Source organism: Anomaloglossus baeobatrachus, chromosome 9 (assembly GCF_048569485.1).
Source record: "Anomaloglossus baeobatrachus isolate aAnoBae1 chromosome 9, aAnoBae1.hap1, whole genome shotgun sequence".
Classification (NCBI taxonomy): Eukaryota; Metazoa; Chordata; class Amphibia; order Anura; family Aromobatidae; genus Anomaloglossus; species Anomaloglossus baeobatrachus.
The window spans coordinates 35,337,043-35,355,474 of record NC_134361.1 but is presented as its reverse complement, the minus strand read 5'-3'; the positions used below and the strand labels follow the sequence as shown (position 1 = coordinate 35,355,474).

At 45.1% G+C, this 18,432-nt stretch overlaps 1 protein-coding gene across 1 annotated transcript in view; it reads left to right on the top strand.

Moving 5' to 3' along the window:
- The window catches only part of SLC8A2 (solute carrier family 8 member A2), a 170,612-nt gene that overhangs the window by 106,224 nt on the left and 45,956 nt on the right, over nucleotides 1-18,432 (top strand). The window contains exon 3 of the mRNA XM_075323533.1: nucleotides 11,387-11,490. Coding sequence (XP_075179648.1) covers nucleotides 11,387-11,490 — 104 coding nt within the window. The remainder of the gene's footprint in view (nucleotides 1-11,386; nucleotides 11,491-18,432) is intronic.

Sequence of the window (18,432 nt, the reverse complement as noted above, 5' to 3'; positions counted from 1 at the left end):
AGGGCTGCCGCTGCAAGTTCCTACTGGGGATGATGGCTGGGGCAGCGTGGATAGTGGAGCCCTCCGTGAGCAGGGCTTTTCCCCAGGGGTAGGTGAATAGTTAACGTGGAGGCGCGCGGCAATGAAGCAGTCCAGACAAAGAGGGCAATTTGATGGTGTTTACTCACTGGTTCGACGCCCTGAGACGTACTGGATTCCAGGTGCGCCCTTATCCTGATGGCTGTGCCTGCCAACCTGTTGCCACTCTCCACCTGTGCACTCTGGTGTATGTGGGTCCTCCCGGGCGTGGAGCACTTGGAGGTCCTCCTCGTGTCTGGGTCCTGCCACAGGCAGCTTAAACGATTTAAGGGAATGTGTCCCGGTCCCCACTTTGCTGCTAATGCTTCGGATGTTAAAGGGTGGTAGATGTGTCCTGGAAACCCACCCGCCTGGCAGAGTTAACAGAGGGCTTGAATTCCGTGTCTTTTCTGGGAATCTGTACCCCTGCGTGCAAAGTACTGGGAGCTTTGGATGTCCACCTCTGTCCTTGGGGCTTGCTCTCTCACTCCACAGCTACTTTCCTCCTCTGAGTGGCTGTTCTTACAAGTCAGGTCTTTGTAGTGTATGTCCTTCTTTCTATGTGTCTCAAGAGTCTCTGGTCTATCTTGACACCCTTCCTCTTTCACTGTCTCCTCCTAACTCACTACCACTTCCTGTCTTCTAGCCACACTCCCCAGGTCACTTTCTCCTCCCCCAGGTCTGGTCTCTTCTTCCCAGTTGACTGCCTGTTATCTACAGTGCCCAGCCCTGTCATCTGGCTAAGTGAGGCTCCCAGCTGGGTACAGCGAGTGTAAATGTCCTGGTGTGATAGTGTGTGTAGTGGCTGGCACAGTTATGTTGGACTTGGGCTGTTACCTTAATTGTTACCTTATTTTTGCGACACCTGGTTACCGCAGGTGCATCACACTCACAATCTCCATTATTGGTGTTGGAGCTCCAGGCTCTGTCTGGCCCTTCGTGTTTTTCCACAACAAGATCCCCCAGATATGTCTTTTTGGACCTGGTGTACTGGCCCCAGTCATGGGTAACAGAAAAGGGCTTTCCCCAAACTGCTCTCACAAAGCTGCAAGCTACAATTGTCTACACAATGTCTTGTGCTGCAGGACTGAGATTTCCCTACACTGGAACTAAGGAACCATGGCAGAAGCCTGAAACCCTCTCCAACACCTCATAGTATTGTCCCTCGTCAACCAAACTGTTTTAGCGGGCACAAGGGAAGTCAGGTGGGTAATGTTCTCCTGCATTCACCAAACCCAGCCTTGCCCATCAGACAGCAGATAGAGCAGTGTGATCCGTCATTGCACAGAACAGGTTACCTCCAAAGCCCAGTAGTGGCGGCCTTACATGGCTCCATCCGACACTCGGCATTGTGATGGTGATGTACGGCTCGGCATTGTGCTTGGTGATGTACGGCTCGGCATTGTGCTTGGTGATGTTCGGCTCGGCATTGTGCTTGGTGATGTACGCCTCGGTATTGTGCTTGGTGATGTATGGCTCGGCATTGTGCTTGGTGATGTACGGCTCGGCATTGTGCTTGGTGATGTACGGCTCGGCATTGTGCTTGGTGATGTATGGCTCGGCATTGTGCTTAGTGATGTACGGTTCGGCATTGTGCTTGGTGATATATGGCTCGGCATTGTGCTTGGTGATGTACGGCTCGGCATTGTGCTTGGTGATGTATGACTCGGCATAGTGCTTAGTGATGTACGGCTCGCCATTGTGCTTGGTAATGTACGTCTCGGCATTGTGTTTGGTGATGTACAGTTCGGCATTGTGCTTGGTGATGTACAGCTTGGCATTGTGCTTGGTGATGTACGGCTGCAGCTGTTTGGCCATGAAGTTCCTGGTGGGCACAGTGTGTTGATGTTACCAGAGGAGGGCTGGACTCTGTAGTTATGGGGTCAGCAGAGCGTTGGTGACTTTTCTGTCCTCCGCTCCTCAGCAATCATCCCCCAGCTCTGTAATATTACGGGGTCTCCACTTCGTAGCTGAGTTTATGCGGTTTCTTCCACGTCTCAATAATATCACTCACAGGTGATGGGGGAAGATTTAGGAGGAAGAAATGTCATGAACGGACTTGTTACCCAGATAACTCCTATTACAGGACTTCACTGGTATCGGTGAGCTCTGCACCACTGGCCGTTCTGTCACAAGTTAGTAAAGGCAGACGGCACGGCGGGGTGCGGGAAGCTATACATCAAGGGCAATGGAAATAAATGAAAAACCTGAATTTAATGATAACCCTCCGTCACATACAATATCGGTTCTAACGAGTTCACATACAATGTGACTGTCAGGCGCAGGCTAGAAAAATACCTATAATATCTAATGTTTGCAATTTCAGTGCTCTAAAAGTCATCAGTGACCTTCATAGGGATGTAATAAAAGAGACTACATATAATCAGGTGCAAAAAAACTCCATTTACTTAACATAAAACTAATAACTCTGAAATACAAACATTTCAAAACTACCCCCAAATAGTCCCCAGTTCGACTCAAAAAACTCTACAAAGAAAATGTATGGAAACAAACTTAATTTTAAGGTACCTTAAGTACTATTAAACACATATTCAATCAGAATTCGATCCTGAAGTTTCCCCAGAAAAATTACACTTGCAGAGCATGTGATGAATAAAAACATAAAATACCAACCTTATTGAGTGTGACGTGTTCACATACAATGAGCCTGAGAGATTAGCGCAGTTATATCTGTCCTCCTGAAGCTCTGCAATCCAACTGTGGTATGAGGTTTCACAGAGCTGCTAGAGACAGGAGACTACCTGGAGGGAGGGGATTTCCTCACAATCTAATGAGGAAGGAGAAATGAAAGTAAAAGAGATGTGCCTGTCAGGCCTATTGTATGTGACGGAGGGTTAAGATATCCGAATAGTTTTTCTATAAAGTATCTATTTATCTATGGATCCATAATAATTATTTATTACGGATTAATAACTAATTCATTAATATAATTCCATTCATCAATATATTTTTATATACGCATTCATATATTTCCTAAAACAAATAGATCAAAAAAAGTTAATCAGCCTAAAGTAACTTGTCAACAGGTTATCTAGATTTTAGTCTTGGAAAGAATAATTAGGGAATAATGATGACAGATTACATTTTCTTGCACGAGGCCTGAACTTCTCAGACAAGGCGATTGACATATGTCATTACCTATACAAGGCCTCTCATTATCAAAGGCAGATTCCTGATATAGTTCAATTGCAACCTAAAAAAGACTCTGGAATCTTAATTTTAATGTTCAAAAAGGTAGAAATTTATTAATACAAAGGTGCTCGTGCAAATATTATATAAAATTCATTATACATAGGATGAAATTTGGAATATTAGGAGGGATGTATGACCGCACTAAAGGGAGTAGTGCAACTCTGGTGGCAATTACACTGTCTGGACCAATTAGCCTTCAGTAATGTCCTATATACACATAGACACGTAGAAAATAGGCATATTCTAACGGCATAGGGACTTCAATAAATGGGGCATAGTATATGTATAGATCTTTTGTTTTCTAATGGCGTGCTATTGATTAAATTACTATTGATTATATTGTATCATGTGGAGGTACCTCTCGTGGCCACAATGGTCAAGAGCAGTCCATACCACCTATGTATTATCCTATAATATGTACCTCCTGATGAAACCGGCAGTGCGGTGAAACGCGCATCGAGGTTGGGGCAGGTGCAATCGGTGGCATTACATAGGACCTTTACTGCTTACTAATGGCTACAGGTAAATTGACTTATCTATGGGGGAAAATTGTTAATGGAAGCTACTGATGTGGGCGACTAATCCCATACATATTATAGGATAATGCTGTTAGAATATGCCTATTTTCTACGTGTCCATTTGTATATAGGACATTACTGAAGGCTAATTGGTCCAGACAGTGTAATTGCCACCAGAGTTGCACTACTCCCTTTAGTGCGGTCATACATCCCTCCTAATATTCCAAATTTCATCCTATGTATAATGAATTTTATATAATATTTGCACAAGCACCTTTGTATTAATAAATTTCTACCTTTTTGAACATTAAAATTAAGATTCCAGAGTCTTTTTTAGGTTGCAAGGTGATTGACATATGTGCAGGCGCTCACCATGAAGAGGCAATATAGGATCCCGCCTGTCCATGGATTACATAGGTAGCCTATTTAATTGGTGCTGTGTAATGCTTAACGGCCCATATGGGGGTGCTGCAATGGATCGGAATACCTGATAATGACCATTTCTCCCATAGATTACAACCATAACTGGTAACATAACTGGGGTCTCCCAAAAAGAATCACTCCCAATTGTTTTGTTGCTGGGACTTACCGCGATGGTAATATCCCCATCAGTGCTATTGAAAGAAAAAACAAGGACAGGGCAAACAAAATGTATTTTTACGGACTGTCTTGGAATTTCTGGCATCCTTGCATGTATAATTTACAGATTCTTGGGTTCTCCTGAGTTGCTTTTTCTAACACCCCCCTCCAACTCGAAATGCCCTACTAGGGGATCTGAAAATTGGTTTTATGCTTGGCCAATTGTGCACATTTCTCTGTGTAAAATAAGTGTCAGCAGCTTGCTTTATTCAACCCATTCCCACCAGAGAATTACAGAGCGAGTGTAGTAACGTGGGTGGGAAAGATCGTGTTGTAAATTATAAATTACGCCTTGTGCCGTGCGCTTGACATTTTCGTAGCAGCATATGCACACGATGCACACACCTTCTCCCAGCTCCGGCCCTTTCTGTATCCTTAACACCGTATGGGGCGTAAGACGGGACCTGATACAGACAAAGTCAGGGAGTAAGGACCATGTCCATGTCCTCCTCCTCCTTTTCTGGTATTGGGTCTATTGTAGGAGGAGAGCAGAAGGCTTTTGAGCATTCCAGTGACCTCGGGGGACATCACTCCACGAATCTAGGGTCTAAATTATTCATTGACGAACTCTACAGCTCTACACAACCCCCTCGCTCCACTGTTCCTTGCCTATGGGTGCTGGAAGAACAACTCATTATCAGCCAGCTCCCTAGATAATATCGTATATTTCTAGGTCTCCTCCCTCCCATCTCTCCTCCCGTCTCGTTCTAGACATGAATTTTTATAATTCTCATAAAGTTTTCTTCTATATTCATGATAATTAAAACAAATTTTTATCAAATGTTCTTTAAAAGGGATGTCCAGAAACAATGCCACCCATGTGGCTCATCCTCATTGACTGAATGAGGATACCCCCTTTTTTTAAGCTTGGACAACCCACGTTTTGGTAAAAAACCCCAAAACTTTACCCCTTAGTGATCAAAGCAAAGCCCCCTGCAGCCACACATTTCATGCAATTTTCCATTTTGGAACTAACTGGGGGGATCATATCATATTCCCTAACATTGACAGGGTCCTGATTTCTATGCAGAATTGGCTTGGTTAGTGAGAAATAATACAGCACACGGATGTCATCTCATTGTTGTCCATTTTTCATGAAGCTGATGGACAACGCTTGGGAAGACGTCTTCTAATTTATTTGCATGCGGGTAAAATGGATGACAGACGGATGGAAAAAAATAGACACACAGAACGAAATCAGATGGAAAATGGTCAAATCATCACGCTCATTAAAAATGGTCATGGAAATGTGCAAAACGCCTGTGATGCTAGTCACTACTTACAGGTAGTATAGACAGAAGAGTAGTCAGGAAAGCCGGGGTCTGGTAATGGGAGGACACTTATGAGCACAAGGAGTAAGCAAAGGCGTAGTCAGGTCAATATCTGAGGGTCAGAACTCCAGGAGAGCACGTAATAGGTTTAGAGAGAAAACAGAGACGTGGTCAGGAAACGGTCCGAGGTCAGAAGGCAGGAGGTCACGACAGGTACAGGGAGCCAACAGAGAGAAGTCAAATAACAGTCCAGGGGCAGAAAATCAAGATCAACCAAGAGACACAAGCCAACAGCACAACTTCAAAACCAGACAATATGTGGCGCCCCTGAGGCTTCGATCGCCACAGGGTACTGCACCTCTCTTAAGGTGCGGTACTCATCCCGGGTAAGGAAGAGGTTAATCGCTTGGTTTCTAACATTCACAAACCACACATAGTCAGGTGCTTTCCCACTGGGATTGGCCTAGGGTAGACAGGGGGGTGGCCATCACGAGGCATGGGACTTTCCCGGTCACTAGGACAACTGTGACGCCCTGGACTATAAGGTCATCACAGGGTATTGTTCAATCTCCCCTTCTGTGCAATATCCACCTCCTCCTTGGTTATGGGTCCCCAGCTATATGGTATTGCCTACATCAGCTAATCAAAGTCCTAGGTACACTCTGCACCACACCCACCAGACGCACCAGTGGACGGCCTGAGTGGAATAGGGTCGTCCACTTGGGGGGTTGGTAAGAATAGGTCACGAGTGTCAGGAGTCAGAGAAAGAGAGAGTTGTTGTGAGGAGAGAGTGAAGTAAGGAGGTCAGGAGCCGGGCTCCTTGGAACCAACTAGGTAGCAGACTGTGGCCTGGGCCTAGGAGCTGGATCCCCAGTCGCGGGGGATTGTGACAAGGGGCACGGAACTGTTGAGGAGGACGGCTTGTACCATCACCGGGCTGGGACCAGGGCACGATGGGGTATGCTAGGTCAGGGAGTAGCTTCAGGCAACATGACAATTTACCCGACGAGAACGGAGCCTTCAAGATCCAATCTCCACCTGCTACAAAATTGGGATACTAGCGCAACGAGGGGGATAGGACTTTCCACTAAAACGGTCCAGAAAATCCCAAGCGTGAACCCTGAGAGCAAGCTCCCACAGCTAGCCACACTGGGGAGCGGGACCAGACTAGTTTTATGCTATCGGGACCAACCAAGAAGTGAACTAAGTGCCAAGAGGAAGGCCACAGATCATCCAAACTAGCTCCCCTCAGCGGCAGCGGTGTCCAGAACTTTGGTTTATCTAGTTGTCGGTGTCAGCTTTATGGACTGAGTGAGTACGCAAGTGACCCCTTCACACCCAACGGCACCCCCAACCACCATCACCGAGTCCCGGGCATCTCCCTACCCGTGGAGGGTTTCCACACCTAGTTGCCCCGCTCCATCGCCCCCGGGTACTCCCAACTGCAGCGGTGGTACTCCATATTACCACACACCACGGGTGGCGTCACGAACTCTAAATATACAATCCCCTGTAAATACCCCCTTCATTTGAGTGGCCGCACGACCCCTGGGTCTGGACGCCCCTTGAGCCACCGCGGATCCGGATCCAAGCAGCCCGGCTGCTGACACTGGGGCGGCACACAACCACCTGGGGGGCGGGCACCACTTGGGGGAACGTTAGGAGCATCTTCACACTTGAGCAGTTACTCCCGGGCACAGCTTGGGGTGAGGAGCACAGTCAGGACCTCGGTCTAGGCATCACCTTACACTTCTGGGAGCACCACAAGACCCGTGGCTTGGAGCAGGCAGCTCAGCCCGGGCTCTAGACAGCCACAGGGGATTCCAGGGTTTGCGGAGAGTGCAGTAAACACCCACAGCCCGTTCCATATTCCATACACTGGATTGGAGGGACCCCGACCAGAAAGGGAACACAGTTGTAACTAAGGTGGGCTTTACACGTTGCGACATCGCTACCGCTATATCGTCGGGGTCACGGTTATTGTGATGCACATCCGGCGCCGGTAGCAACATTGCAATGTGTAAATCCTAGGAGTGACGATGAACGAGCGCAAAACAGTCAAAAATCGCTGATCTGTGTCACGTCGTTCATTTTCATAATGTCTCTCCAGCTGCAAGTACGATGTTGTTCATCGTTCCTGCGGCAGCACACATCGCTGTGTGTGAAGCCGCAGGAACGACAAACATCTCCTTACCTGCGTCCACAGGTAATGCGGAAGGGAGAAAGTGGGCGGGATGTTATGTCCCGCTCATCTCCTCCCCTCTGCTTCTATTGGCCGGCCGCTTAGTGACGTTGCGGTGATGTTGCGGTGACACCGAACGCACCTCCCCCTTGAAGGAGGGATTGTTCGGCGGTCACAGCGACGTCGCTGACAAGGTATGTGCGTGTGAAGCTTCCGTAGCGATAATGTTCGCTACGGCAGCAATCACCACATATCGTGCCACTGACGGGGGCGAGTGCTATCGCGCTGGACATCGCTAGCCGATGCTAGTGATGTCGCAACGTGTAAAGCCCGCCTAAGGAAAGCGCAGCAGAGCATCTCATAAGGCAAAATGCTCTGCACAGAAGAATCGTGACAAGACCTTAGGGAAAGAAGGCAGAGTGTGGGTTAACCAGCTTAGGCAGCCATTTTTGGGGGCTAGTAAAATATTTATGGCGATTTAGACTACCCATTCTTCAGCAAACAGAATCGGAAATCATTATGATGAATATTCATGAGTGAGAGGTTCCTGCTGCTTTGATAAGTTGCCTTCTCATAAATAATCTATACAAGATGGCTGCCCCTCTTGTGCATAGATTAGGGATGTGTTTGGGGGACAGATCCCCGTAAATACTGAAAGGGAAGAGAACGAGGGTTTCTGTATAGTAAATCGACATACCCAATTCTCTCTTACAGCTTATAAATAGCCAGATTTGCCTCACGACTAACATCGGCCATATTGGTTGTTCTTTAGCTTTCCAAGGAACATAAATTACACCATTTCGAGGAAAATCTCAAAATCACTGGATCGTGGGGAATCTGGTTTAAAAAAAAAACCCCTGTGATTACCAAATATCGCTAGAGGAGGTACTTTTAACCGGGCATTAAATGGCAGCCAATGAAATTAGTGGTCATCCATGTAAATGGTGGATGGGCTTGGTCCACAAAAGTAGGAGCAGCTCTCCATTAGGACATGTAGACAGGATACAGGGAGAAGGATGCCCATTTTTTTGTATACACAAAGCTAGCAACAGCATATGCCAGTGACTGCAAAACAACTCCAAAATATCTTTAAGACTCCACCATATGTGACTGTAGGTCCTGTGTTCTTTTCTTTTTAGGCCTAATTTCATTTTCAGTAAATAGTAGAATGATGTGCTTTATCAAAAAGTTTTATCTTGGTCTCATCTGTGTACAAAACTCTTTCCCAGAAGGATTTTGGCAAACTGCAGTCTAGCTTTTTTATGTCTCTCTGTCAGCAGTGGGGTCCTCCTGGGTCTCCTCTATAGTGGTTCATTTTATTCAAATGTGGAAGGATAGTTTGCGCTGACACTGATGCCCCTGAGTCTGCAGAACAGCTGGAATTTCTTTGGACTTTGTTCGGGGCTGCTTATCCACCATCTGCACTATTCTGTGTTGCAACTTTGATCAATTTTTCTCTGCCATCCACATCCAGGGAGATTAGCTACACTGCCATTGTTTGTAAACTTCTTAATTATGTTGCATGCTGAGGACAAAGGAACATCAAGATCTCTGGAGATGGACTTGTAACCATGATTTTGTTGATATTCTTTAACAATTTTGGTTCTCAGGTCATCAGACAGTTCTCTTCTCCTCTTTCTGTTCTCCATGCTTCGTATGGCACACATAGACACACAATGCTCATCACTAGTTAATGAGTACTGAGCACCCAAGCATGTTAGTGACCACACATCACTAGTTATGAGTACCAAGCACCCGAGCATGGTAGTGCCCACTCATCACTAGTTACCAGTACTGAGCACCCGAGCATGGTAGTGCTCGCTCATCACTAGTTACAAGTACTGAGCACCCGAGCATGGTAGTGCCCGCTCATCTCTAGTTACGAGTACTGAGCACCCGAGCATGGTAGTGTCCGCTCATCACTAGTTACGAGTACAGCGTACCCGAGCATGGTAGTGCCCGCTCATCACTAGTTACGAGTACTGAGCACCCGAGCATGGTAGTGCCCGCTCATCACTAGTTACGAGTACTGAGCACCTGAGCATGGTAGTGCTTGCTCATTACTAGTTACAAGTACAGAGCAGCCGAGCATGGTAGTGCCCGCTCATCACTAGTTATGAGTACTGAGCACCCGAGCATGGTAGTGGCCGCTCATCACTAGTTACGAGTACTGAGCACCTGAGCATGGTAGTGCCCGCTCATCACTAGTTACGAGTACTGAGCACCTGAGCATGGTAGTGCCCGCTCATCACTAGTTACGAGTACTGAGCACCTGAGCATGGTAGTGCCCGCTCATCACTAGTTACGAGTATCAAACACCAGAGCATGGTAGTGCCCGCTCATCGCTAGTTACGAGTACCGAACACCCGAGCATGGTAGTGCCCGCTCATCACTAGTGCCAACATTTTCGGCTATATTTTGCAATTCTACACATATACAAAAGTTCATTTACCCTCTATTTTCACAGAAGGTAAATAAAATTGAAATTAATAAAATTAATCATAGTATATTTAATATTGCCACATGCACAACTGTCCAAAAACAAAATATCATCATTAAGTTGAAAGGTAGAATACAAAAAAAATGGCAAAATCTCTTCTTTTTGCTTATCAGAAAACTTTATAAAATGATATCAGAAAGTTATTTGAATTCCAAAATTTTAATGATAAAAACTAGAGCTGATAAAGCAAAACACAATAAAAAACAAACAAATAAAACATCAAGCCTGATACAACTCTATTGGGCAAAAAGTAAAAAAGTTAAAGTTCTTGTCAGATGAGTAAGAAAAATGGAAAGCGAAGAGCTGTCCGCTGGGAATTTGTAGCCTATGGGCCCGCATAGACCTGGTGACGGCCCTGCCCTAAAGATGGCTGAACCTCCCCCTCCCATGGTAGTGATATGCAGGTGCTAGAGGTGGGGAGACAAAAGGCGCAATAGGGTCTTACCCGATATAACGTGAAATGATAAGAAGGGAATAAGTACACTCACCTGATAGGGTTGTGCCAGTCACAACTCCTTGAATCGCATGTGAGTGTCAGCGTGGTTTAAGCAGCGGCCCCGTAAATAGTGGAAAAATGGTATATAATAAGATAAAGGAAAACGGGTTTTAGCCGCGCTAAAAACCACTGATGCAGGATTAATGAAGAAGTTTCTTTTTATTTCAGCATTCCAACGCGTTTCAGAGACAAGGACCGTCTCCTTCCTCAGGGTAAAAAGATATCATCAATGATTTCTTTTTTCCCTGAGGAAGGAGACGGTCCTTGTCTCTGAAACGCGTTGGAATGCTGAAATAAAAAGAAACTTCTTCATTAATCCTGCATCAGTGGTTTTTAGCGCGGCTAAAACCCGTTTTCCTTTATTTTATTATATACCATGGTAGTGATATAGCAGCATTACAGCATCTCCATTACGGCTCTATGGCAGTCGTAGTTCACTTTGGTCCTTATTGTATGTCTCTGAGATGGGACTCTACAAAAATTATCTTTTCTCCCATTTTCTCTCCTCAGTAAAACTCTACAAGTCAAGATTGTTGACGATGAAGAATACGAGAAACAAGAAAACTTCTTTGTGGTCCTGGAAGAACCTCGATGGATGAAACGGGGCATTTCAGGTATCTCGGCATTATCCTCTGTCAGTTCCCTGTCTGGACCCCACAACCATTAAAACACCATTCACACACTAAAAAGCTGAAATAGAATCCGAAAAAAAAAAAAATGTCCAATCGAAGAGCTGCTCTTTTCCCTGGCATTGAAGAGGTTAATCACAGCCACCTAAAAATAGTCTCCCAATTAGGAAATCTATGGCAGCATTCGCTAATGGTTTATACGGCTCACATCATCTCCAGTGGAGACGAGGCAGGCATTGATTTCCTTGGTTACTGTGTTGCTAAGCAACCTGAAGATGATTACACTTTTGCCTAGCAACAAGTTTCCTCGGTTGCCTAGGAGAATCGTGTGCTGTGGTAAATCGTCTCCAAATAGCGTTACCTTGTAGAACAGTAGACACAGTAACGCTGGCAACGGGTATTGAAACAGTTGCTAAGCAACAGGCAATATGGCAGAAATGTCTAGATGGATGTAGTGGATTGAGGGTACGAGTCTTGGCTTTCCGGCACTGGGGCTTGTGTTATGCATCCCAATAACCTGATGTCTTATGTTATTTTGAGCCCTGAATGTGGCTGTTCTCTGAGAACATGCCACCACTTTTCGACACTGAAGACATCACTAATTCCGACATTCTAATTTATGCCTTAACATCTAAGCGATTTTCTGTTTTTGCGCTTTTATTTTTTTCCTCCCCTTCTTCCAAGAGCCTGTCATGGTGAATAGAGAGAGAAGGGATCGGGCATCCTACACTGGCCCTCAGACTAGGGAGGGCTCCAGCTGTACCTTATCTCAGAGTTACCTCTGATGGTGAGGATGTCTGAGGCGCCAACCTGACCCTACTCCTGACTAGCCCTGTTCTTATACCCCAAACCCAGTGGAAAAACACCAAAGATAGATAAACAGGGGAAACCAAAACTCTATCTCACAGCACACACAGAGGTATAAGATAATAAGGGCACATTAGGGAAATAAGAGCAGGAAAGGAACAACAAGATGACGAAAGGATTCCACAACAATTCCAACCACCATGCAATATAATCACCAGAAAGACTGAGGCACAGCAGCACTCAACCAACACAGCAAAGCTATAGTTGGTGTGGGAAAACAGAATCTACCGTCTTAAAAAGGCAGGGAGTAACCGTAATAGGTTTCCAACAACATGTGATCCCATAAGTGACCAGCAGGTTAGCTAAGTTTAATTCTTGCTAGCCTGATGATTAATGAGCATACAGCTTGCCGACGCCCGAGCTTGCCTGTGTAACTCAGAAACACTAGAGAAACCATAGTGTGACTGTCAGAATCTGTAGCGTAAACAACATCGGATGCTGAGCAAAACTTCGTGTGACGGAGCCCTTTTTTAGTTTTCCATTGACATAAGGCCACTTTACATACAGCGACATCGCTAGTGATGTCGCTGGTGAAAGCACCCGCCCCCGTCGGTTGTGCGTCACGGGCAAATCACTGCCCGTGGCGCACAACATCGCTAACACCTGTCACACCTGTCACACTACTTACCTGCCTAGTGACGTCGCTGTGGCCGGCGAACCGCCTCCTTTCTAAGGGGGAGGTTCGTGCGGCGTCGCAGCGGTGTCACTAAGCGACTGCCCAATAGAAGCGAAGGGGCGGAGATGAGTGGCCGTAACATCTCGCCCACCTCCTTCCTTCCTCATTGCCGGCGGCCGCAGGTACGATGTTGTTCCTCGTTCCTGCGGTGTCACACGTAGCGATGTGTGCTGCCGCAGAAACGACGAACAACCTGCGTCCTGCAGCAGCAACGATATTTGAGATTAGAACGACGTGTCAACGATCAATGATATGGTGAGTATTTTTGATCGTTAACGGTCGTTCCTACATTTCACACGCAACGACGTAGCTAACGAGGCCGGATGTGCGTCACAAATTCCGTGACCCCAACGACATCTCGTTGCGTGTAAAGTGGCCTATAGACAAACGAAGGCTTGCTTTTCTGTGGGATGAGGTATTGAATGACACTATTCATTTTACTAAAAATTGGGCTAAAATTCCAAGCATGGGGGAAAAAAATGCAGTTCAGGAATTTGTTCATTTTTGGTGGGGGTGGGGGGGAGTTTAGTTTTTATACCAAACATAAGGATTTTTCTGTTTCAGAAAAACAGATATATTAAGAATTAATCAAAGTAGAATTTTAAACCTACAGATTGTTAAACCTATGCAGAAGAGATAAATGAATTTGCCTTTTTGATGTAATTTTTTGAGGGAAGGGTAAGAGATAACCCCCCCCCCCCCCACACTTTATTCTCACCTTTCCTTTGGCATGGTTAAAAGTTAATTTTTCATTCCTATTACTTTTGGGCTATTACTATGACTTGTTTGGCCATCCAGCTCCTCCTATTGCAAGAGAATTGTGAAGACCACAGCAGTTTTTTATATACTTTCCCTCATTAAATAAGATTTGGTACAGGTGATCACCTAATCAGAAGCACATTAAGTAGAATGAGGTGGACTCTGGTTGGAATTCAACTGATGCTGGATTGTCAGTAATTGCCATTGTAATGAGATTTAGAGCTGGACTGTGACTGGGCCGCTCACACACAGGAATATGCTTTGATCTAAAAACCATCCACTGTAGCTCTGGCCGGATGTTTAGGGTCATTGTCCTACCGGAAGGTGAATCTATGCCCCAGTCACAAGTTTTGTCCAGCTTCTAACAAGTTTTCCTCCAGGATTGTCCTGCATTTAGCTTCCTCCCGTTTCCCATCTATGCTGACCAGCTTCCCAGCCCCTTCTGAAGAAAAGCCTCCACACAGCAGGATGCTGCCACCATGTGTGACAGTGGGGATGGTGATTTCTGAGTGATGTGCAGTGTAAAGGTACCATCACACTAAGCGACGCTCCAGTGATCCCACCAGCAACCTGACCTGGCAGGGATCGCTGGAGCATCGCTACACGGGTTGCTGGTGAGCTGTCAAACAGGTAGATCTCACCAGCAACCAGTGACCAGCCCCCAGTCAGCAGCGACGCGTGGAAGCGATGCTGCGCTTGGTAACTAAGGTAAATATCGGGTAACCAACCCAATATTTACCTTGGTTACCAGCGCACTCCGCTTAGCGCTGGCTCCCTGCACTCCTAGCCAGAGTACACATTGGGTTAATTATCCGATGTGTAGTCTGGCTATGTGTGCAGGGAGCCGGCACTGACAGTGAGAGCGTCGGACGCTGGTAACGAAGGTAAATATCGGGTAACCAAGGAAAGGGCTTCTTGGTTACCCGATGTTTACATTGGTTACCAGCCTCCGCAGAAGCCGGCTCCTGCTGCCTGCACATTTAGTTGTTGCTGTCTCGCTGTCACACACAGCGATCTGTGCTTCACAGCGGGACAGCAACAACTAAAAAATGGCCCAGGACATTCAGCAGCAACCAACGACCTCACAGCAGGGGCCAGGTTGTTGCTGGATGTCACACACAGCGACATCGCTAGCAAGTCGTGCCTCAGCAGCGATGTTGCTAGCGAAGTTGCTTAGTGAGACGCGGCCTTTAGATTCCGCCACACATAACCTTTTTCATTTAGCCCAAAAGTTCTTCTTTGGTCTCATGTGACTAGAGAACCTTCTTCCACATGCTCGCTGTGTCTCCTACATAGGTTTTTGCAAACTGTATTTGGGACTTCTTATCTCTTGCTTTCAAAAATGTCCTTCTTCTTGCCCCTCTCCCATAAAGGCCATATTTGTGGAGTATATGACCAATAGTTGTCCTGTGGACAGACTTTTCCCACTGAGCTATGAATCTGTGCAGCTCATCCATTCACCATGGTCCTCTTGGCTGCTCCTCTAATTAGTCCTCTTCTTGCTTGGGATATCAGTTTAGGTGACGGCGATTTCGTGGTAGGTTGACAGTTGTGCCATACTTCTTCCATTTTTGAATGATAGATTGAACAGTTCTCTGAGATGTTCAGAACTTGGCCTATTTTTCTATAACCTAACCCTACTTTACTCCTCTCCACAACCTTATCCCTGACCTGTCCGGTGTGTTCCTTAGTTTTCATGATGCTCTTTGATCCCTAATGTTCTTAAAGAAACCTCTGAGGCCTCCACAGAACAGCTGTAGTTATACTGAGAATAAATAACACACAGAAGGACTCAATTTACTAATCAGGTGATTTCTGAAGGCAATTGCTCCCTCAAGATTTTATTTAGGGGCGTCAGGATACCGGAGGCTGAATACAAATGCACGTCACAATTTTCAGATTTATATTTTTTAAATATTAAAATAATCTTTGATAAATCACATAAAATCCTTTAAGTTTGTGGGTGTAACGTGAAAAAATGTGGAAAAGTTCACGAGGTGTGAATACTTTTTCAAGGCACTTACAGGAACACAACACTGGTAACATTGACAATTTATAGGTAAGGATAACTATATTGATTATTTTCTTTATCAGCTGTAAATTTGGGGCGACGTCATCCCAAAAAGAGACCAATTCCATAGATCAGTGGTATCTGATGTGTCTATCTCCAGCTGTTGTAGGACTACAACTCCCAGGATCCACATACAGCCAGGCTCTATGATGTCTCCCGTCTTTGGCTTTATGTGCTATGAGGACACACATGGTGCAATGTTAATCATCCACCATGGAGCGTGAGCAGTAGAAGTCTCTGTCTGTACACGGAGGCTCGTTATCGTATGATAAGACCATTGTTTTACTGGGACAAATCTGAAATTACAATTATCAGAAAAAGGAAGGATCGGGTCATCGCACAGCGTAACAACAAGCCGTGTAGGGGGGAGATAATGAGCGCTTCCTACAGTCTGCCACTCCTGATAGAAGGAAGCGCTCATTATCTCCCCACTACGTGACCTGATTCTCGACCAACTGGCCAGCAGATGTAGAAATTGTTTGTGAATATTTTCCAAGGCTTGATTGTGTGACATGTTTCCTTGGGTTATAATTAATTGAAAAACTGATAAACAGTATTATATCAAGAGCAGGGCCCAAGAGCGCAGAACGCAACACATGGACTCAATACCATAGAGCGAATGTCTAAGTCATGCCCCCCCTCCTCCACATACCCTACATGCTATATTGATATTCAAAGGTTTCCTACCAGGAAAAAATATATTTTTTACTAAAATTTTCCTTAAAACAGGACCGTTTAGCAGGTCAAAAATGGCCATTGTTTACTATTATTTTATTCCCAAGGCTCCTCCGGGTATCCAGTTTAAAAAGATCTGCCTTATGAGTCCTAAAGACACGCCCCCGAGGATCCTCTGAGCCATACCCCTGAGGATCCTCTCAGCCACGCCCTCTTGATAAACACCAGAAAAATTTGCATTTGAGAGGACCAACCACCAGGATTTTCATATATAAATTAAAGCCAGTGCTATACTGGTGCTATCATGCTGATTCTATACATACCTTTAGTTGTGAGATCGGATGTATACTTTCTGAGATATAGGCAAGTAAAGTTTGTGAAATGCACTGTTACTTGATTGATAGCAGCTGCAGGATATAGGTGGGTGGGGGTTTGCTAGTTATTCCCGCCTCTGTCTGCCTGCCTGTTCTTCCTCACCCTGTTAATACAGGGGGAGGAAGGACAGGGGGAGGAAGGACAGGGGTGGAAATAACTACCAAAACCTAACCTACCTATTAGATATTCTGTAGCTGCTATCAACCAGGTAACAGTGCATTTCACAAACTTTACTTGCCTGTATTTCAGAAAGTATACATCCGATCTCACAACTAAAAGTATGTATAGAATCAGCATGATAGCGCCAGCATAGCACTGGCTTTAGTTTATATATGAAAATCCTGGTGGTTGGTGCTCTTTAATGCACATTTTTCTGGTGTTTATCAAGAGGACGTGACTCAGAGGATCCTCGGGGGCGTGTCTTTAGGCTGCTCTGACTTATTACCTTTGGTGAATACCACAAAAATTAGCATTAATTAAAAAGGCCCCTATCACTTGAACCACAAGGCAGATTTAGAAAAAACAAACAAAAAACAACACAAAAAGGAAACAGAATATCCAGGGAAGCAGTGGAAGTAAAATAAGAGTATTTTTGATCTGATGACAGATCTTCTTTACACGTACCCACGAAACTCTTACGTTATATTGTGTTATACTGTATCTTGTATAAATTGTTTCTATAGTAAAAAGATAAAATATGTTGGAGGTGATTTTTCTATAAATAGTATTTTCAAGAAAGTAAAAAAATGGAGCATGACATTACAAAAATTGAAATCTTTACTTCACAAGCTACACAATAAATATTAAAGCACAATTGTACAGTATAAATCATTTCTGACCGCCATACTGTACAAATAATAACCCGTATAATAATACAACACACTGATATAACATAGGCATTGAGCTGTCTCAACATTGCCCCCTAGTGGTAAGAGGTTCGGGGCAACTTTTAATGTTTTCATTTATTGATCTGATTGCTTTTTCTCTGTGTGTTGTTTTCAGAATATAATATATTGATGCTACTTGGAAAGTGTCACCAAGCTGCTGTTGACAGATCTCATTCTTATTGTGTGTCCTTAATGTGTGCCATGATAGTCTTTGAGTCATCTGCTGCGGTCACAATTAACATCCTGCCACCGCCGCAGCAGATAACTGCTGATCCTACAAATATTAGGACCCTTACATAATGAGATCCATCAGCAGCATCTTGCCTGCTTGTGGATTGATGTCTACAGAATCAGGAGAAACAGCAACAATAGAGACTGTGGTGTTAAGGGACACTGTTTGTCGTCACTGTTAAACCTGCCACTAGGGGGAGCACAGTCCATACAGAATTCTACAGGTCTGGCTGTATACATCCATATACAATTAGCTCCCCCTAGTGGCGGTTGCATATAGTTTTAATTATATCATTTAGCCACTGTTTGTCATCACTGTTAAACCTGCCACTAGGGGGAGCACAGACTATACAGGAATTATACAGGTCTGTATATATATATATATA